The following is a 22,814-nucleotide window of genomic DNA, read 5'->3' as shown; positions in this document are numbered from 1 at the left end:
CGTAGCCAAAAACGTTCCTACTCAACGAGTCAGGGCATCCAACTTGTCGAGTAGACCTTTCAATATGAAAAAATAAAACTGTAAAATTAATACTTGAGAGTCGGGGCGTTACATTAAAATTTTTGTATTTTTGTATTTTTTTGAATTCGAAACTAATTACACCGTCGTAATCTTTATAAGCCATCAAGCTGCATGAAAAATAATTATAATTTATTGCATTTAAAAAAATAAAAAATTATGAAAATTGAGGTTATAATTTTACTCAACAAATAAAAGGAAATAAATTTTATGATAAATTATCAAATAAAGATAAAAGATCACAACCTAATAATTTTGAGAAATTAAATATCTTTCTAATTATCTTCTTACCTATTGAAATGAAGATTCAAAAATATAATTAATTTTATCAAAATATGACACATGTGATCATTTAATATGAATAAGAAGAAAATATAGGATGATATTTAATTTCTTAATAATCTAACATTGCTTTTGTTAACCACTAAGAGTAGTGCTTTGCAAATTATACGTGACTAAATTATTATCTTTTAGGATACGTATTATTGCATAAGATTTAATGATTTGATGCTTATGATTGGAAAGTGATATGGCGTATACGGCTTAACGAAACATTGAAAGCGAAAATTTTCTCCTAGTGGTACAAACTCCATTGTTAATATATAAATGATAAATTAATTATATGTTTATCTTTTGTTTCTATTATTTTTCCACTCATATAAATAATAATATATAAAATTCATCAACTTCGTAAATTAATAAAACTTCTTATTGAAATATTAAATTAGTTTGTAATAAATATATAAATATTGTTATTTAAGGTCATGACACTTATCACATTTAAATAATATAAATGTGATAAGTGTGATAGCTAGCTCGACTATAGATATTTATGTGGAAAACTTAAAGTGGTCAAGAATGCCATAAAAGATCGAAGAATGATTGATTCTTAATTTGAAAATAAAATTTTATTGGACCTGAAAGGTAGATTATGTGAGATTGATGCAGTTGATGAATAAAGACTCCTTGCTGAGAAAGAGAGGAAAGAAAGAAGAGACGGAATCAGAGGGTCCTTGAGATAGAGAAACTGAAGAATCTCGATCTACAACAAAAATCTAAAATAAGATGGCTCACTGATGACAACGAAAACTCAAGGTTCTTTTACAGCTCCCTTAAAATTAAGAACATGAAATGTAATATCCACGGGCTCATGGTTAATGGGACTTGAATAACGGAGGTCGAAGCTATTAAACTAGAAACTTGGAGATTTTTTGGGGACAAGTTTCGTGAAACACACACCATCAGACCCACTTTCTCCAACCCAAATTTTAAGAAACTTGATCCTACAGACAACATTTTTATGGAGGGAGATTTTTCTATTGAGGAAATTAAAGACGCAATTTGGAACTGCGGGAACAATTAGGCCCCCGGGCCTGACATATTTACTTTCAATTTTTTAAGAGATATTAGAGCATAATGAAGTTCGATATCATGAAGTTTGTTAAATTTTTTGAGGCTAGTGGTCAACTTGCTAGGGGGTGCAATTCGTCCTTTATTACTCTTATCCCGAAGATTGGCGATCCTCTCACTCTAAATGACTTTCGCCATATTGGCCCATTGGATGTCTGTATAAAATTATAGCAAAAGCCCTCGTTACTCGGTTAAAAAAGGTTACTCGATTGGTCATTGGAGAGGTTCAAACATGTTTAATAGAAAATCATAACATTCTTGATGGTCCGATGATTATCAATGAAATGTGTGGATGGGCTAAAAAATCTAAACAAAAGACTTTTCTTTTCAAGGTCGATTTTGACAAGGCCTTCAATTCCACTAACTGGAATTACTTGGACTCGGTTATGGGTCAAATGGGCTTTGGCAACTGTTGGCGATTTTGGATACATGGCTGTTTGGCATCTTCTAGAGCATCTATCCTTATAATCGGATCCCCAACAAATGATTTTAAAATCACAAAGGGTGTGAGACAGGGGGACCCGTTGTCCCCTTTCCTCTTCATTATCGCCATGGAGGGGCTAAATGTGGCCATGGAATCTGCTGTCCAAAACTCAGTTTATACTGGTGTGAAAATTCCCAATAACAAGTCATCAATCTCTAATCTTTTTTATGCAGATGATGTGATTTTCGTTGGTGAATGGAAGAGCTTGAAATTCTCTAACATGACCCGTATTCTTAACTGTTTTCATGTAGCCTCAGGCCTTAAGATAAACTGTGACAACCTTCACTTTCTGGTCAAGTCAAAGTCAAATAAAGTCAACAAGTCAAACCAGTCAACTCAATTAACCCTTGTATATTAGGGTTTACATAATGTTCACTATTGTATAACACAGTATCTTAATGCAAAGTATCACTTAGAGTTTGCATGTGTTTAAAAAATCTAAACCCTAATCAGGGTAAGTGATGGAACTACTCGATAAAACATTATTACATACCCTTCGGGGGTGTATAACATTCATAACGAGGCCTAACGGGGTTTACAAACCTTGCATTAAGAGGCTAAACACTAACAAAAGTCACAAACAAAGTCTCTCTCAATCTCTCTCGCTATATCTCACTCTCTCCTAAATCTCTCTCAAAATTTCTTTCAACTTTTCATGAACACTCGGGGCATCCCGACCCTTAACTTAGTCGAAAACCACTCAAAACAGGAAGATTATTCGAAAAATAGCCATATAGGGCCGAACCCTCTTAGAGCCGAACCTGTTAGAACCGAACCTCCTAGAGCCGAACCTCTTAGGATCGAAGCTACTTAAGAACCGAACTCCCCTTAAAGACCGAACACACCCTTCGGCCCGAAATCTACTTTTCGTTTCATCCTACTTTCGGTTCGGATTAGTCACTGTGGTTTGGATCAAGCCCCTTCGAACCGAAGCTTTGCCTGCTTTCAGTTCATTTCGCCTTCGCTTCCCACATAACACCTTCGCCTGCGAGCTTCTCGGACTGAACCTACCTTCGGTTCTAAGCTTCATGGACCGAACCCTCACAGGTTCGCTACTTCTTTCCCGATTTTCGACCACTTTCGCGTTTTAAGCCCATTTTTGATGATTTTGACTGAGGATTTTCACCCAAACTCATATTTTGACATATGAGACCCCATAGATTCATATTTTAATCATATTTTGGGGAAATCTTTATTATATATAAGATTTCTTGTACAAGACACTATCTAAGAATGGTTGACTTTTCCCATAAAATTATGACAACTTCAAGTCACTATTCTTGCTTTATGTCACTACTCACACCTTACCTAGTCAAATCCATATATCTCTCCCAATATCCCATCATATTTACTTGCCTAAATCCACTCATTGGATCTCCAATCTTCACCTATAAAATCCCAAACACATCCACCAAAAATACACTTTTTCTCCCTCCCACTCTTCTCATTCTCTGGAACTCGAGATTCTCCAGGAAGCATTTTGCTTTTACTTCATTCTTGGTAAGTTTTTTTCATTCCCACTCTTGAATATTCTACACTCCTTCATTTAAATCATGGATTTCTTATACAAATATCGTCATATTTGTTCTTAGGATCTTCAAATCCTCAAGCTTTCTCTAAGTGTTCTTAACTTGGAAACCTCTTCTCTCCAACATCCATCTCAGGGAATCACTCAAGGTGAGTTCATACCCCTACATTTTCATGTTTTCTTCAAGTTTTAGGGGGGGGGGGGGATACAAGTTAAATCACCTTAACATAACTCAAACTCATACTTCAGCTTTTCACATAAAAGATGAGTTCTATTCACGAACTGTTTTGACCATCTTAAACTTAATATCTTTCAAAACTGTTTAATATTCAAGTAGTTCAGGTTTATAACTTTCTAATGACTACTTGCACATCTCCATACGATTTTTCTACAATTTATGGTGATTTTTACAAAACTGCCTATCATTTCAGAAACGAATTCGGACCAGTCTGTGAATATGAACATTTTCAAACAAGTTAGAGATCACTAAAAATCATAATAAAAATTATGAACAAACTAGACACATTTTCTAAACTCTCAGAATTTACGGAATCAAATTTCAACTTCGTATGATTTTTCTTTGATTTTCCAAAAACAATACATAAAAATGTTAAAACTAGTTAAACAACCTTCCATTTATTAACACTTTGTAACATGTTGAGCAAAGTGTATAACAATAAAAATTCTATGTGTTGAATGTATTTCTTGTTAGTTTAATGTCACAAAAAGAAATAGTCATTCATGGTAAGATTTCCATTTACTACAAACATATGTAATAAACTATAATAGGCGTAGTTTATGGTACTTACACACTACAAACTCATTATGAAAAGTACTTTGGTTATTCCACAAAAAAGGTTTTCAATTACTACAACCATGTATAATAAACTATAATAGGTATAATTTATGGTTCTTTACACTACAAACACACTACAAAAAAGGGTTCAGTTACACTACAAAAAAGGTTTTTCATTCATTCTACACGTAAACTCGTTAACGTAAATTGTGAGACAATACTTCATTGTACTCTTAGAGTACGGGTTAAAATTCCGGTAAGTTATAACCGGAGTATCTTGTAGGGAGAGCGTGATAGTTGTATATAGATCTACTAGTTTATAACCCGTAAAAACCACGGTTATAAAGTTAATTAAAATTTTATATTAGAAAAACAAAATTATTAATCAATTATTTTAAATAAATTATTACTTAAGAGATATTTTTTTTAATTATATAAAATTATAATTGTTGATTTAAATAAATACGTTAAGTTATATCATATTATAATTTGTATTAATTTTATTTTTAGATCTAATGTTGTTAATTTAATATAATTAAAGTGAAAACATTTAAAATTTAATATAATTAAGGTGAGAAATTTAAATTTTGAAATTTGAAATGGATAATTAATATGTTGACAAGTGGCACAATAAAGTGAATATAATTTTAATGAAGAGTTATTATATAATGCCACTCGTCAATAGGAGATTTAACCTATTCATTTATTAGAGTAGGGATATTGGGATTGACAACCCACACCCAAGCTGCTTGCAACAGCTCGACCGGCAGGTCAGGGGTGACAAATGTCATAACATTTCGACGCCTGAAGAACGTCACAGTAGGTCTACTAAGTCATAGTATTGTTATAACGACTCACATAGGGAGATAACGACACATATAGTTTATGGGAATTTCCACATTTAAAAAGGGGTTTTATTTTATAAAACTGCATACACTATTATAAGTATGGTAAAATACTTGTACATTTCAGTCTTTGGGTATTAAGACTACAAATCATTTTATAAGGAAAATATTGGATTTATTTGAACAAACACTACATTTACTAATAACAGATTTCCACTCTTCATACAAAAGCTTATGAACTCACCAACTTTATTGTTGACACTCTTTCAAAATTTACTTGTATTCTCATGTAATCATTAGAAATCGGTGACTACCAGCTTTTGAGGATGGAACGCTTCGACGTTAATTAAAACATTTTTTCATTATTTTGTAATCGATTTTGAAACATGTAACTTTCTCGATTATATTTATGAAGGTTGTATTTACTTTGAGCACTATTATACTCGTTGTTGTGATACTATACATGAAGTCCTCCACCCCGGATGTTTCCGCCATCCTTGGTTTGGGGGTGTGACATAAACTTTCACAAATCAAAGGTTTTTGGTATTGGAGTCTCTAGCATCGATGTCAACAGATGTGCTCAGGTTCTCGGATGTGGAGCTGCTGATTTACCGCTCACTAACTTAGGAGTTCTCATCGGGGAAAATATGAATCTTAAGCGCAACTGGAGGCTTATAATTAAGAAGGTTCAAGCTAAACTTTCCAACTGGAAATTGAAGACTTTATCTTTTGGTGGCAGACTTATCCTAATTAAATCGGTGCTTGGGAGCCTTCCGTTATACTACTTTTCATTATTTAAGGCCCCGTGTTCAAGGATTGAGTCTTTGGAAAGAGCATGTCGTCGTTTCCATTGGGGCGGTAGCGACGAGAAAAGCAAGATCAACTGGGTTGCATGGAAGATCGTTCTTTGTCACACCCCAAAACCGGAACGGAGGAAACGTTCTGGGGTGGATGACGTCATGTCAAGTATCACAACACATGTATTATAGTAATCAAAGTACAACAAAACATTGCATTAATAGTAATAGTTTTACACGGTTTACATTACAGCAACTCCAAGTATACAAACAAATATAATAAGTACAACAAGGTACTAAGCCGTCTTCATCAACAGCTCCGGAGGTGTACCTGTCTAATGCTAACCTGAGAATACAAGTTATTTGAAAAGCGAGTATCAGCATTTTTACAAATGCTGGCGAGTTCATAAATATTTAGTGTCATTTAGTCAAATAACTTTATAAAGTAGTAGTTTAAGTGTTACAGTGTATTAGAGTTCTTTCCAGAAAATCCTATATTTTCTTTAATCACAGCAGCCTTCTACCAAGACTGGTCAGTGTTATGTGGTAAAAAGTAGTTTTCCTCTAAATTGCTATCATTATCAAAATACTGAATTTGATTATTGAGGAAAACAAACAACATTAGGGAATAACATATGCCTCAACAGTGAGGACTGCTGACTAAGGCAAGGAATCATAGACTCCAGGAGAGTATTGAACGAACGACACACCTGGTTCAGTCTAACAAATAGAGACACAGGCCCCAGAAGGTACCAAATGAAAGGTAAAGCTGGTAAGGTCCAAAACAGTGAATACAGCCCGCAGACAATATCAAATGAAAGATACGTCTAGCAAGGTCCAAAACAGTGAATACAGTGAATACTGACCCCATACAGTATCAAATGAAAGATACGTCTTGTAAGGTCAAAAACAGAGAAAGCAGACCCCAGACAATATCAAACGAAAGATACGTCTTGTAAGGTCAAAACAGTATGACTCCGAAATGAATTACCAGCATACAGTGTAAATTGCTGGCGAAATACCGTTACCTTAAAGCCAATGAATTATAAGGTAACCCGGGATACTCGTAACCATACTGACTAGAGTACCAGACGCCCTACAAGCGTCTAAAATGTGACATTTGTCACCCGTTGGCTTGGTAGGCCGGGACTGTAGCTAGCAGTCTGGGTGCGGGGTTGTCAATCCCGTATAGATCTATACACACAATGTCCGCTCTCCCTACAGGAGACTTTGGTTACCAACTAGACGACGGAGAAGGCCGTGTCCTGAAGATGCATCCCAAATAGTGGGTAGAGACTTCCAACTAGTGGGTTTCTAATGTAAGTGCTGAACTAGAGGTAGAGACTCTTAACTGAATTGACTGAAGTAAACCCGTATGTCTATGCTTGTGTACAAAATATATAAGTAATGAATCAACGACCTTCGGATGGACATCCGATCCCACCAGACCACATCTCAACGAAGAAAAGGAAATAGGGCGGACAATCCTTCCTAAGCCCTTCAATCATTATTTATATGCATCTATACAAGCACAGACATACATCTAACTACGACTGAGTGTGTATCAAGTAGGAGTGATCTTTGTGAAGTAGGAGTGTCTAACAAGTGAAGTAGGAGTGATCGCAAGTGAAGTAAGAGTGTCGAACAAGTATAAGCGTATCATGAAGTAGAGACGACAATAAGTGAAGTATGAGCATATCGAGTATAAGTGAAGTAGAGTCAATATCAAGTATAAGCGAAGTAGAATCGTATCATTAAGTAAGAGTGTGAATAAGTATAAGCGTCCATCAGGTATAAGTGACTTCAGGTATAAGTGACTTCAGGTATAAGTGAAAGCGTTACAGAGTAGGAGTATAAAATAAGTATAAGCGAAGCAGCAGTATTTAACAAGTAAAAGTATACGTCAAAAAAAAGGAAACTTTGATGAAAACCTTTATATCCGGAGAAAATCACAATTTGTATTCTTTTGTAAAATATGTTTGAAAACCTTAGAAAATCTCTCATAAACTAGTGTAGAATGAATTTAGATAAAACAGTATAAGTAAGAGTTTGAAACAATTGAAAACCATTATAGTGTCCTACTCGGTAAAACTCGGTAAAACAGTGTACAGTGGTAAAATCTTGTGCATGCGGGTTATCAATCACATGTGATTGATATGATAACTGACATGTTTAACTTGTATTCCCCCTATAAAACATGTAAAAACATTTAAAAGGTTCATTCAGGGGTATGAACTCACCTGTTGTAAGTAGGTTCGACGAAGGTGCCGTTTGGGCGTTCGGTGTCTCGCAAGGACTCGAACACACACAATGACCTAATTAACATATGATAACATATGTTCACATAAAATTAGTATATTTAATACTAATTAAACAAATATACGCGCTCACAAGAGCGGAAAACACTTTAGATAAGTGTTTGGGTGTCCCGGGTAGCGTCTAAAGGTGTGTATGGCTTAGGAATGGAGTTTATTATCCGAGAGTAAACTCCCAAAGTTGTGTTTACGGCCCAGGGACATCTCACCATGAGTTTACGGCCGTAAACTCATGGTGAGGGTATCTAGTGTGTTTTAAGGCTTCTACTTGCTCATGGAATTATTCTAAGTACTTTTCCAAAAAGGCATGAGTGGGTTTGAGGCTTCCAAGGGCATGATCTTGGAGTTTACGGCCTAGGGACAACTCCTAAGGGAGTTTACGGCCGTAAACTCTCATCCTTAGAGTTTTGTGAAGTTTAAATCCCCTAATACCTTGCTAGTAATTTATAATGAAGTGTTATGCCAATTTGGGGGATTAAAACTATCATTTTGGCACATTTAGGGGTGTTTACGGCCTTGGTACATACCTGGTCCGTAAACTCCATTTTCCCCTTCATTTTGATGTGCTTAATTGATCCAAACCCAAAGGACAAGCCCCTATTTTATGTCTTAAGCCTTGGTATGAATTTAGGGCACCCTTTAACATGTTTTTATGAGTTTACGGCCCTGGAACTATTTCTTGGGAAGCTTTGGCCGTAAACTCCTAAATGGAGGGTGTTTGACATGTTTAAGGTCCCCAAACTATTTTTAGATGATTCTATGATTTATTCCAAGGCTATTGGTGGAGTTCTATGGCTTTTAAGCATGTAAAAATGAGTTTACACCCCATGTTTGAGGGGTTTACGGCCCAAGCACATTCCTTGGCCGTAAACTCCTATTTGCTCCTCAAAATTCATGACTAGGGTGTTCTAAGTCCGGATTTGCAAGCCATAAGGTCTAATCTAAGTCCTAATGTTGGTTTGGAGGGGTTAAATTGCTTAAAAACCCACTTATTAAGTGTTTACGGCCCAAGCATGCTCCTTGGCCGTAAACACATGTTCCAAGTCCAATTCTATGCTATAAACACGAATCATAATGTTTAGAGTAAGCTAGGGTAAGCGGACTTACAATCTGGAAGCGTTTGGTTGCGGATTCGGGGCGAAAACGAGTCTAGAGAGAGAGAGAGTGTAAAAAGTCTCCAATGGACTCCACTCACCCTTATATAAGGTTCCGAGTCGGGGCTCAGTGGAATTTTACCCGATACTGCCGTTAAACGGGGCTTTCAGTCGCACCCGATTTAGGGGTCGTAATAATAAAACTTAATACTTTCCAAATAAATGGAAATGTGTGATGTGTTTTTATTTCCTTTTTATCACGACTTAACGGCATGTTAATGTAAACCAATGGAATGTTTATTAAATTGACGCCCTCTAATTAACAGAATTTTTATACAGTGGAATATTCCGTTAACGGTAACGGGGAAATGTAACGGGACAACTTGGGTTGTCACATTCTCACACCTAAAGAAGAAGGGGGATTAGGAGTTAGATCTTTAAAAAGTCTCAATATCTCTTTGCTTTCCAAATGGCTATTAAGGCTAAAGACGGACAACTCGACCTTGTGGTGTCATGTGATAATTGGCATGCACAACCTGTCTAGGAAACCGTTAAATAATTTAGCCAAAAAGACGTTTCATGGAGTTTGGAAAAATACGACCAAGATCATTGAAAACCTCCAAAGTATCGATATTGATTTTTCTAAAATCATCACTTGTAAAGTTGGGTCCGTATCAGATGTTCTTTTCTGGCTTGATGACTAGCTTGGGGATGGATGTCTTGCTTCCCGACTCCCTCTCCTTTATGATCTCGATAAGAAAAAAAATCATGCACTATTTCCGAGCGTGTTTATAGTCAAGGTGCCAAATGGGTCTGTACTAAATCTCATTCCACCCCTTAAGTTGTTTGAGCTGATCCAGTTAAATACTTTGGTTAATAATCTTAATCTCTACAGTTCCAAAGATTCCTGGTCTTCCGATCTCTCATCTGATGGTATCTTTTATGTCTGAGATCTTCAACACCTCATCGACTCACAAGTTACTTCAAGTGTTCCCAGTCCCATGATTTGGACTAGATTAGTCTCACTAATGATTTGCAACTTTGTGTGGAGGGCATGTATAGATCGAATTCCTATTGCCCCTGCGCTCTCTCGAAGGGTTGTTAGCCTCCCCACCACGGCTTGTCATTTATGTTCAAATGGGACGGACTTGACATACCATATCCTTGTCTGCCTGTTTACTCGGGAGTTTTTCTGTTGAATTTTTTGTTGGTGTAACATTCTCCCTCCAGGCTTTCATGACGTGGACAATATGGTGATTTTTGCTGCTAATCGGGGACATTGCCCCAAGAAACGTAAAATGCTTATCTCGATCATTTATGATGTCTTTTGGTGTGTTTTCAACAATATGGTGTCTACCCCTACAACGTGAGATATTTAAGGTTTTTCTTTTTTAGTAGTTAATGATGTAAATAGTAACTGTAATTGCTAGTTCATCTTTGTGCACATTATTTAGGGTGTGTTCGGTAAAATTGATAGCGGATGACTTGTAGCGGGTAGCTTGTAGCGTTTTGTTAAATGCTATATGAAGTAGTTTTTGGATTTGGAGCGTTTTGTTTAAACTAAACGTTAGAAGCTTGTAGCGCTGAACGAGACTTTCTGTTTAAAACGGAGCGTTTTGTCAAACGTTAAAAGCTAGAAGCTCTGAAACACTCTGTGCCGAACACACCCTTAGAAAAATTAACAAATTTATAAGTGAAATTTTAATAATTAAGTGAATAAAGAGACAAACAAATGCGATAGAAAGAACCCTTTACCGATGAATAGATAAATTTATAAATAATTTTTTTTAACGGGTCCGTTAAGTTGTAAAAGTGATAATCGATTCTAACTAACTTGTGATGATACGGCAAAGTCTAGCAACATTCTATCAACATGTTATCATAAAACCTTTTAGTTTTTGATTTTTTTTATCACAAACTCGATGAATATTTTATAAAATTTACAATTTCTCTTTTGATCACTCTCACTCTCTGCGGATATATATACATATTCTCCGCGCTTATCCCAAAAACAAACCGCCTTCTTCGATTTGCTCTCTCTCTCTCTCTCTCTCTCTCTCTCTCTCTCTCTCTCTCTCCAGTTTCCTCTGAACTCTATTTTTATAAACCCTCTTTGCGATTTTCTTCCATCTCTGCGATGGATTCATCGATTTTAGTCACCGGTGGTGCTGGTTTCATAGGCACTCACACTGTTGTGCAACTTCTTAATCAAGGATTCAAGGTTACGATCATCGACAATCTTGATAATTCCGTCGAAGAAGCAGTTCATAGAGTCAGAGAATTAGTCGGTCCGGAACTCTCACGTAATCTTCAATTTCATTTGGTAAATATTCTCCACTTGTTCGTGATTTTTTTTCGACTGACTGTGTGTCGTTAACGAAAATGTCAGAACTATCAGGATTTTAAGACCGAAAGCGAAACTACATTAAGACTCGAATTGATTTTTTCTAGTTACGTAGGTTTACGGATTTCTTTATGGTGATGAACTCTTGGAATACATGTGAGGATTATAAACATTCTTAAAAATCAAATTAAATAAAGGAGTTATTTGTTGCTTTAAAAGTTTGAAGCCGCAAGCATGTAATTCTGCGTGATTCACCTTATGATCGTGGTTTAGGTTTAACTGTGTATGGGTTTTATGTTTTATTGGTAATTGGAACGGGTCAGTAGGGTTTACCCTAAAAGCTGCAACCATTTGTATTCAAGGATTCTACCGATTGCGATTGCAACTGTTTGCTAGTAATGTCTGAATTCATACGTTTTTACAAGTATCTGGAAATATCCGATCAGTAAAACATATTACAGGAGTCGGTACACATTAGGTCTTAATCACCAGTTTCAAGAAAGTGTTAATCTAATTTATAATATATAAACATGCAATTTTGTTGCGTATGGCCTCTGGTTGTAAACCAATCTTTATCTGTAAAATAGAGATGAACATCTGATAGAATCAGACATGAATATTGATGATCATGTTTATTGTGTTTATCATTAACCAAATAATGGAATGTAAATTGTATTTTGGTGGTAATTGTTGGTTGCAGGGTGATATCAGGAATCAGCATGATTTGGAGAAGTTGTTTTCCCAAGCTAAGTATGTAACATTTGACATGAATGCGATAATAAGGTTTCTGTAACTCCTAATAAGAGTAGTAAATGGATTGTGTTGTAATTATAGGTTTGATGCTGTGGTACACTTTGCTGGGCTGAAAGCTGTGGGTGAAAGTGTGGCCCATCCATTCCGTTACTTTGATAATAATTTGATCGGATCCATCACTCTGTACAAAGTCATGGCCAAATACAATTGTAAGAAGGTATGTACCCTGTCTTGTCTTTCACACTGATCCTGGATTCAAGATATATTCACCTAATTTTAAATGTTGGCAGTTGGTATTCTCTTCATCTGCAACTGTTTATGGACAGCCGAAGAAAATTCCATGTGTCGAGGACTTTGAACTCAAAGCAATGAACCCATATGGGCGCACAAAGGTAGTAGTGGTAGTGAGTTTATATAATTGATACAAATGTTTGAAATTTGATTGTTTATACTTTATATGTATGTGTGTTGGTTAGCTGTTCCTTGAAGAGATAGCTCGAGATATTCATAATGCAGATGGGGAGTGGAAGATAATACTGCTGAGATACTTCAATCCTGTTGGAGCTCATGAGAGTGGGAAACTTGGTGAAGATCCGATTGGGATCCCAAATAATCTGATGCCTTACATACAGCAAGTAGCTGTTGGAAGATTACCAGAGTTGAATGTTTATGGTCATGATTACCCCACAAAGGATGGCAGTGCCGTATGTATCTCCTAATTGATTTTTCTTATTATTAAAAAAAGGCACCATAATTTTTTCTTTATCTTTGCAGATCCGGGATTACATCCATGTCATGGATTTGGCTGATGGCCATGTTGCAGCACTTAAAAAGCTTTTCACAAAACAGGATATAGGTGAGAGAGAAAACAGTCACTAGTTATATTTCTTTCATTTAGGTTGTTTTGCTGACCCACGTGGATTGTTGTTTAGGTTGTTTTGCCTGCAACCTGGGGACCGGTAGGGGGACCTCAGTGCTTGAAATGGTGACTGCCTTTGAGAAAGCATCTGGAAAGGTTGTTCCGGTTTTTATATATAAATACATTTGTACATGACTAGGAAAAGGAATATTAATTTGTACAATTATTATGAAATGACATTTTTAGAAAATCCCCATTAAACTGTGTCCAAGAAGGGCTGGAGATGCTACAGAAGTTTATGCCTCTACGGATAAAGCTGCAAAAGAGCTTAATTGGAAGTAATGTCTTTTCTCTAAATTGTGCAAATGTATTTTTGGTAAAAGGTAACGCTGGATGAATTATGTTATATATTTTGTTGTGGTTTGCAGGGCAAAATATGGGATTGAGGAGATGTGCAGGGATCAATGGAATTGGGCAAGACAGAACCCATGGGGATACCAGAAGCCGCCCACCAAAAAAGGAGGCTGATGGCTGATGTCTTCGAGTAGTTGGAAACTGCTTAATAATGAGATATATAAATGGTCAAAGCAGGCAATCTGAAGATGGATTAATTGCAACAATAGTTTTGTGAATACGTTGGTTGGTTTCTACTTTCAAGCAAATCAAATCACATGACGCAAGTCATATACTATATCAAAAGAGTCAAAGTGTGCATTGCAATTATATGGTTTTAAGTTTTATGTTTTAATTAGTTGTGGAGGAGTAATAAATTTGGGTTAATGAAAAATTCTAAACTTTACTTCACCATTATATTTATATATTTTATATATATATCCAACTTGGCACATGTATATGTCTCTTTAATAATTAAGGTTGTATAGTGTAGTCGCTATTATGAATTATCTAGTTTGTTTGGCGTATCACGACTCCTTGTTTTTCAGTTAGGCAAGGCAAGGCTATCTTGGCGCAAGTGCAAAAACCTAACGATATTCGATCTTATCCATTCTTTCTGCATTTATTATACTAAGCAGTGATGGAACTTTCCACGTTTTTCTTCGTTTCATCATTTGCCAAATAATTGAGTTGTTCAAGATAATTAAAAGAATCCATGGTTTTTTCAATAATAATAATAATAATACTTTATTTATTTATTTATTTATCAAGCTCTACATATTTGATTTTTTGTTTGATATGCTTTTATATTAGTTCAACTATTTATCCTGTTAAAAATCAAAGTATATCCTAAATCTATTCATCGCACGCCTACCTATGAATTGGTCGAAATTGTTATGTTAGATTAAAGGCTGAAACTGTAGGAATTGCTTTATACGTCTCCATGTTCATATTCATATTAGTTTTCATCATTATCTTATCAAATTGAAGGTAAAAATGTCAAATTTGTCTGAATCCACCTTCATCGTTATCTCATCTTCATTTCAACCGTTTCTTTTTATTCTTTTACCGATAAAAAAAATATAAAAGGTACACCACATATAGACTGTTAGAGTGTTCGTTTGGATGTATCGGTTTGATCCGACCCAATCAAGTAAATCCAAATTGATTTCGGTTTTCAACACATGGATCCGAATTGTCCAAACTAAATTCAAATCCGATCCGATCCGATCCAATTACAATTCGGTTGGATCGGTTTTTATAATTCTGTTTTCAAAAACCGAAACACTTTAAAACGATATATAATTATAATATTATCTAACTTTACACAAGAAACAAAAACAAATAATTTAGCTGTGATTTAAAATTTATAAACAACTAAGAAGAAGACATATTATAGTTAAATATTTTATAGAAAAAAAACTTTCGAGAGAAAATACATATTAATGTTTTTATCGGGTGAAACGTTTTGAACCTATTTGAAAAAACAAATTACAAAATTAATAAATAACTATAAATATATATTATAAATAGATATATAATAAATGTTTATTCGGTTCTTATTTTATAAACCAAAATCAATATGAAATCCAAAATAATAATTTGGTTTTGTTGAAAATCAATCCAAAAATCCGAATATTCAAACCAAATAGTCCAATTGGATAATTCGGTTTTATCCGAATAATGAACAACCCTATAGACTGCGACTCAAACAAATATACGTAACTTTAAATTTAAAAAAAGGTTATTGCCGGCAAAATACATATTACTTCTGACTTTTTGGTGGTTATGAATGTACTTTTTTTCTCTTCAAATTCACGGATTTTTGAAACTTCTTGAAAGTATAATAAGGATTTTTTAAACTTTTTAAAATTACAAATATGTATATTTTATAGTTAGGCAAAACCGCAAAATTCATAATATCTGCCACGGTTTGTTTTTCAATTTTGTTTAACCAACCATATTTTTTGATTTAATCATTGAGAGTGATTTTTTTAAACAACTATCTTTTTCCGGCAATGAATTGTAAGAAAAGAAACCATAAAAAAAGAAAAAACTGTAAAAACTTGTAAAAACATAATTTCCTAACATCATCATCTATTATATTATTTGAGGAATAAAAGACGGGTGATTTTCATGTATTTACATAGAAACCTCACTACAATAATCGTATACTACTCTCAAAACGAAACTCTCAACCTAATCCAACATAACTACAAGAACAGAGGAAAGCTTGTCACACACCCTAGAACAAGCCTTAATATGAATAAAACTAAGGAGAATGAGAGTGAAAACAAATTGGTCGAGTGAATAATGAACCCAACATCAGTCATCCAAGCCTTAAGTACCCGGGTCACACCGGATCCTAGATCCGCGTGTAAACTCGGAGGAATCCGTGATACATACATCCGGCCCCCTTAACACTTCATAAATAAACTTGCACAACCTTACAACCACAAACACTACAAAATATATCCAATTTATAAATGATAACAAAATGTTAGTTTGATTATAAAAATATTATTTATTTTAACAGTCCCCTCAAACTAACCATTTTGAAAAACAATTATTTTGAAGAAAAAGGATCAATCAAACACATTTTATCACTAAGAATCTCATGTTGTGAAGACATAAAAGACTTAATGAATATATCTACAACCTGATTAGAAGAACTAATCTTAACCAATTTAACAATTCCTTTTACAATATTTTCTCTTATGAAATGAACATCAATTTAAATGTTTGGTCTTATCATGAAAAACAGGACTCATAGCCAATTTAATGACATAATCTTTATCACAAAAAATATTTACTAGAACAAGACTCTTAAAACAAATATCATATAAAACTTTTAAAACCTAAATTAATTCACAAGACAATGAACCCAAAGCCCAATATTCAGACTCTATGGATGAACGAGATATAGTATACTACTTCTTGCTTCTCCAAGAGATAGGAGAATCACCAAAATAAACCACATAACCTCTAATAGACTTTCTAGAGAAAAGTCTCTTAGACCAATTAGCATCTGAATAGCCTTTTAACAAAAAAGAATCTGATTGAGACTTCAAATAACGAACACCTTTACCAGGGTTGAGTTTAAGATACCTTAACAATCTCATTGCTACTTGCAGATGAGCTTTAATGGGTTTATACATATACTGGCTTAAGATTTGAACATAGTATGTAATATCTGGTCTAGTAATCATAAGGTAAATAAGTTTTCCAACAAGTTTCTGAAAGTCAGTTATATTCTCCAATAAAACACCATTGCTATTATCATAAACAATATTTGACTCAAGAGGAGTCTTAACAGGTTTGCAACCTAGCATACCAAAGTCATGAAGTAACTCCAAACAATATTTTCTTTGAGAAAAACAAATACCATTTGGAACATCCACAACTTCAATACCTAAAAAATATTTTAATTTTCCCAAATCTTTTATAAGAAACTGAGACTTCAAAAAAACTTATATTTTGGTTATTTCAGACTCACAATTTCCAGTAACAATGATATCATCTACATATACCAACAATATTATAACCACCTTTCCATAAACTTTAACAAGCATAGAGTAATCGTTAAAAATCTGTTTAAAATCAAAGCTAACTAAAGAATTACGCAACTTTTTGTCCACTTACGTGGAGCCCTCTTTAAACTATACAAAGACTTTAACAACTTAGAAACTCTATTGTCATTTTTACTGTGATATCCAAGAGGTAAAAACATATAAACATCCTCTTCAAGAGAACTATATAAAAACATTGTTTATGTCAAGCTGATATAAATTCCAACCATAGTTAACAAATAAGGTAATAACCACACGAATAGTAACAATTTTGGCTACAAGAGCAAAAGTCTCCTCATAGTCAATGCCAGCCCTTTGGTTATAACCTTTAGTTACAAGACGATCTTTATACCTCTCTATTTCACCATTGGCCTTATATTTAATTTTGTATATCCAACGACAACCAATAGACTTTCTATTTTTGGGTAAATTGGCTATTATCCATGTATTATTCTTATACAACGCTTCCATTTCTTGATTCATAGCCTTAACTCATTCAGGATTAAGGGAAACCTCATAGTAAGACTGAAGTTCAACAATTTTATCAAGATTGGAAACAAAACACTTATTATCAGAAGTCAAATTAGAGTAACTAAGAGTTTTTTCAATGCCATATTTATAATTACCTTTTATAACATAATCAATAAACCTAGATGGAAAACGAGTTTCTCTCATAGTACGTGTGAGACCAATAGATTGAGTATTAAGAGATTTAGATTTTAAATGACTACTTTTCTCAGTTCTGACACGAGAGTCAAAAGATTCATCAAAACTAGGACCATACCCATCAGATAAAGGCACATTGGAACCTTCAAACCCTAACCTAATATCTGTAATTCCTTCTGTAGGACCTGTTATATTAAGGTTTAAAGGTGAACTAGCACCATCTAACTAATTGTAACGCCCGTGTTTTTAGGCTTGCCATTTTTAACAATGTAATAGTCTAGGTTAGCCATTGTAACCCCAATTTGAAATAATAAAATGTATTATTTGTGATTTATGTGTTTATTTTCTTATTTAATGAATTAAGAATAAAATAAGCGTCAAAATTTAAGTGTGAGATAAGCCCGATATCTTTGCATAAAGTTTTAGTGGTTGAAACAAGGATTCCGGAGATATAAGGAATGCCAAAATCCGAGTTATAACGAAGAAGTTATGACCTGTCGAAGTTTCGCGTCAGAACCGGCACAACGCCGAGTGACGTAAAACATGAATTTAAGATAGAGCGATATTTAGCCTTAGCGATCTAAACGAAAGTCATAGATTTCGTTAAACCGAGAGCGTGCGTAAAAGGAACGCCCAAATCTGACTTCGTATGATGAAGTTATGATTTTCTGAAGTTTCGACGTGGCAGTAGGCAGCCCGAATACTCGATTTGAGATCGAGCGATTTCTAGCCAAAACAATCTAAATGAGAATTGAAGATCTCGTTGTTAGTAGCGAAACGATGGAAAGATAGGCGAGAACGGACGTCGGACGAAGAAGTTATGATTTAATAACGAAGTTTCCTGTCCGAGCCTTCTAAAAATAATTAATAAAAATAAAAGTCAAAATTAGCCGACGGAGTCTAAACAAAAGTTGTAGAGCGTAGTCTCACCTTCGCGTGGATATAAAGAACGTTGAAAACGGAGTTCGTATGAAGGAGATATGAATTTTTGAAGTTTAATAAATATTTAATATTTATTTTAATTTAACTCCGATATTATCCGAAGAGAAGGATGAGGCGGTCTATCCGAAGTACGCAGCGCGTACTGCTGTACGCCCCGCGTACAGCGTAGGGCACTCGAGTTCTACGGAGTAGTGAGTCGTATGCAGTGACGTAAGGGGACCGATGACGTAAGCGCTGACGACCACCGAGGCGTACGCCCCACGTAGCCTTGTACGCCCCGCGTACGTGCGAGGGTTCAGCACCTATAAAAGGAGATCCGAAGCAGCCGAGTTTCCTTTGCAATTTTCCTCATTCTCTCTAGCCCTTTGCCTCGTTTTGCGTGCCGATTATACCCCGAAGCCCCGGTATTATTCCCGAGCCCCGAAGCGAGATCCGAAGCCCCGAGAATCCCGAAGAGCGTTATTCCCGAGCCGAAGCCCTGCCCGCGAGGAGCCGGTTTTTGTGAAGATCTTCCAGATCTACGGAGAGACGCTACTTCTATAAGCCGTAGTACTGTCGGATCATCTTCTGATCAAGTGAGTGTGTAGTTATTTTCTCTCCAACGCAATATTATGAAGTATTTAATATAAAATACGTGCTACGTGTATATATTTTGTGGTTATATGTGTGAATGTATATTCTCTACGAAATACGTGATTTGTGTGTATGCCTCATCTGTTATGTGGAATATGTATTGATTAAAACATGTTATACAGGTTTTTTAAACAATGTATAAAAATGTATATTTTTATCTACTAATATGTTGGGTAGAACATGGGTAGATAATTGGTGTGTAATAAACAGATGAGAGGCCTCGGTGTTATTGGTGTTATTCTAGTCATTCAGCAGAGTATGGATGACGACCACGAACTATTCTAGACTGTCCTGTGGAACACTAGCAGGCTCATTACCTGTAGGTGTTGTGAACGACGTGTTCACCGGTGTACTCTATCCCCCACATGGTTGCCTTTAGGACACTTATTATTGAGGAAGCCCCTCTGCAGTAATGTCCGTCCCGATGAAAATCCTGAATATAAGTTCCTTATAATAAACGTTATTTTTAGGAACGTAAGGTGAGGATAACGGGAATGGGTAATCGGGTTTATTGTTGATTGTTGTTAGGGGTGTAAGTGAGCCGAGCTACTCGCGAGCTACTCAGGATCGACTCGTTAAAAGCTCGACTCGAGATCGAATTAAACGAGCCCGAGCCGAGCTCGAGCCCAAATATGAGGCTCGTTTATTAAACGAGCTCGAGCCGAGTTTCAGCTAGTGGGCTCGCGAGCCTAAATGAGCCTAAACGATCCTATATATATATATATATATATATATATATATATATATATGTGTGTGTGTGTGTGTGTGAGAGAGAGAGAGAGTGTGTGTGTTTATATATATAGGCTTGTTTAAGCTCGTTTAGGCTCGCGAGCTCACTAAATTGTTCACGAGCCGAGCTCGAGCTTCATATTAAGGTTCGAATCGAGCTCGAGCTCGAGCTCGAGCTTCTTCAAATTAAACGAGCCGAGCTCGAGCTTGGTTAGGCTCGGGCTCGGCTCGGCTCGTTTACACCCCTAATTGTTGTAATTAAATATAATTATTGTGGGTTTGAAAACCCTATATGCTCACCAGGCTCCCAAGCCTGACCCACTCAGTTTAATTGTATTACAGGAAGTGGCGCAAGAGCTTAAGATGGGCGAATCATCAAGTCATTTTTGTTTACAAGTCTGCATATGTGTATATTTGTTGAACGACTTGTAATGTTATCGTTTATGCTTTGTGATCTGTATCGGAACATGACATCCCGACTTTTGATTATGAAATGAAATCATATTTCTATATGAAATGTTTTGATAAATATCTATCTTATCATGTTTTGTTTTTGGGAACAAATTCCGCATCTCTTTTAAAAATCAAATGAATTTACTCTGAAAATGTTTTAAAAAGCATAAATGAAATCGGTCTTTTCTGGCCGAGATTTTAGGGATGTCACACTAATGATCCGATCTCTAAGTTCTATTAGAAAAACCATCATAAAAAAAGTTTTCAAAATGTAAAGGTTCATCATAGGAAAACATATCAATCCTACTAGAATCATCACCAGCCTTACCAAAAACAAGACTTTGCATTATGAACGGAAAAACAGACTCATAGAATTTAACATCCCTGGAAACAAACAAGGAATTAGAATCAAGGCTTAAAACTTTATACCCTTTCCATTATAAAAAGTAGCCTATAAAAACACACTTTGCAGAAAAATTATCATCATTTTTTAAGTTAGTTGAAAAACAAAAACAACCAAAAACACGAAGATTATCAAAATTAGGAGACTTTTTATAAACCAATTCATAAGGAGACGGGCCTTTCAAAAGAGAAGAAGGAGTTCTATAAATCAAAAACACTGATGTAAGAATAGCATCACACCAATACTTTAATGGAACTCCTGATTGAAACATTAGAGATCTTTCAACATTAAGAATGTGCCTGTGTTTTCTATCCATAACTCCAGAGTGTAAACATAAGAAGTCTGATGAACAATCCAATTTTTATCATTAAATGTTTTAAAACGAAAATATATAAATTCAGTTCTATTATCAGTCCTGATGGTTTTAATAACAACTTGAAATTGATTTTTTAACATGTTAAAAAATGTAACATAATTTTGAAAAACTTCTTCCTTAGGATTAAGGAGAAAAACCCAAGTAGCCCTAGTGAAATCATCAATGATAGTCAAGAAGAACCTAAAACCACCTAAACACTCAGTCTGATATGGTCCCACACGTCTAGATGAATAAGCCCACCAAGAACCTTAGTAAGATGAAGACCATTATGAAAAACATCTCTAGTCTACTTAGATTTACGACAAACCTCACAATGAGGTAAGGAAACATCATTAAAATTAAGTTTATTTTTGAGTATGTTTAAGGCTTGATCAACAGGATGACCAAGTCTACTGTGCCAAGTAAACTTAAAGACACAACAAACATTTTTTTGAAATAGATGAGTTATTACCTGAAATATATGGATCAAGATAATAAAGCCCCCAGATTGATTACTACTATCCACCGTCCCCATAATCTGTGAATCTTGAATATGAAAGTTATGTTCATTAAAAACAACTTCACATTTGCTGTCTTTGCACAACTTATGAACATTTGCTGTCTTTACATCAACGAAATCTTGAAGATGTGACTCAGAACTAATCATATGTTGACTAGCTCCAGAGTCAACAACCCACTTATGAAAACTAGTATTAAGAAAAGAGTTACATGAAATACCTGCTTTGTTGGCATTGACAAATGTCTCATCCAAGCCTTGCTTATTTTCACCAATGAGACTGAGAAACTTAGCATATTGCTCATTAGTCAACAAACGACAATCGTTACTATTATCATTAGTTCTAGACCTAGGGGATTCAGTTTGTAAAACAGAAGTTGAATTATTAGAAAAACTTTTTTTTCACTATTAATTTCAGACCTTTTCTTAAAGTCCTTAGGATATCCTGTTATCTTGAAACATGTGTCTATAGAGTGACCTTTAATACCACAATTTTTACACTGTGGTATTTGACCTTTAGATTTAGACTTTTTCTGATCAACAAGTTTAGAAACAAAAGTGGAAGACGAAGTTTTAGAACTGGAACTATGTGTTTTATTAGATTCCTCACGAGACACTAAATAGAAAGCAATTATAATTGAAGGAAGTGGTTCCATTAATAAAATGTTACTTTTAACTTGATTATAGGTCTCATCTAAGCCACTCAAAAACTGCATTTATTTCATAAGTTTTGAATGATTTTTAAAACTATTAGTAGCTTCACAAGACACTCAGTTTGATTGGTTAATCCATCAAATTCTTTCCAATAAGAATCAAATTTGCTAAAATAATCAGACAAGGACAGATTACCC

At 35.0% G+C, this 22,814-nt stretch overlaps 1 protein-coding gene across 1 annotated transcript; it reads left to right on the top strand.

Moving 5' to 3' along the window:
- The first annotated feature begins 11,361 nt into the window (after window positions 1-11,361).
- Window positions 11,362-14,150, top strand: LOC145091419 (bifunctional UDP-glucose 4-epimerase and UDP-xylose 4-epimerase 3-like). The gene is made up of 9 exons (XM_079029131.1): window positions 11,362-11,670; window positions 12,392-12,441; window positions 12,526-12,661; window positions 12,735-12,836; window positions 12,921-13,148; window positions 13,219-13,300; window positions 13,377-13,459; window positions 13,550-13,641; window positions 13,732-14,150. The coding sequence occupies exons 1-9, from the start codon at window positions 11,485-11,487 to the stop codon at window positions 13,829-13,831; spliced, it is 1,059 nt and encodes a 352-aa protein (XP_078885257.1). The 5' UTR covers window positions 11,362-11,484; the 3' UTR covers window positions 13,832-14,150.
- Window positions 14,151-22,814: the final 8,664 nt, after the last annotated feature.

The sequence above is a fragment of the Lactuca serriola genome, chromosome 3 (genome assembly GCF_051521515.1).
Source record: "Lactuca serriola cultivar US96UC23 chromosome 3, Lser_US96UC23_V15, whole genome shotgun sequence".
Taxonomy (NCBI): domain Eukaryota; kingdom Viridiplantae; phylum Streptophyta; class Magnoliopsida; order Asterales; family Asteraceae; genus Lactuca; species Lactuca serriola.
This window is presented reverse-complemented; position numbering and strand designations above follow the sequence as displayed.

What these genes read in the sequence shown, in the direction of transcription:
- LOC145091419 (XM_079029131.1), top strand. Translation starts at nt 11,485, where the DNA reads ATGGATTCATCGATTTTAGTCACCGGTGGTGCTGGTTTCATAGGCACT. An exon ending in ACCCATATGGGCGCACAAAG is followed by an intron (nt 12,837 to 12,920) that starts GTAGTAGTGGTA and finishes TGTGTTGGTTAG; the next exon opens with CTGTTCCTTGAAGAGATAGC. An exon ending in TTGAGAAAGCATCTGGAAAG is followed by an intron (nt 13,460 to 13,549) that starts GTTGTTCCGGTT and finishes TGACATTTTTAG; the next exon opens with AAAATCCCCATTAAACTGTG.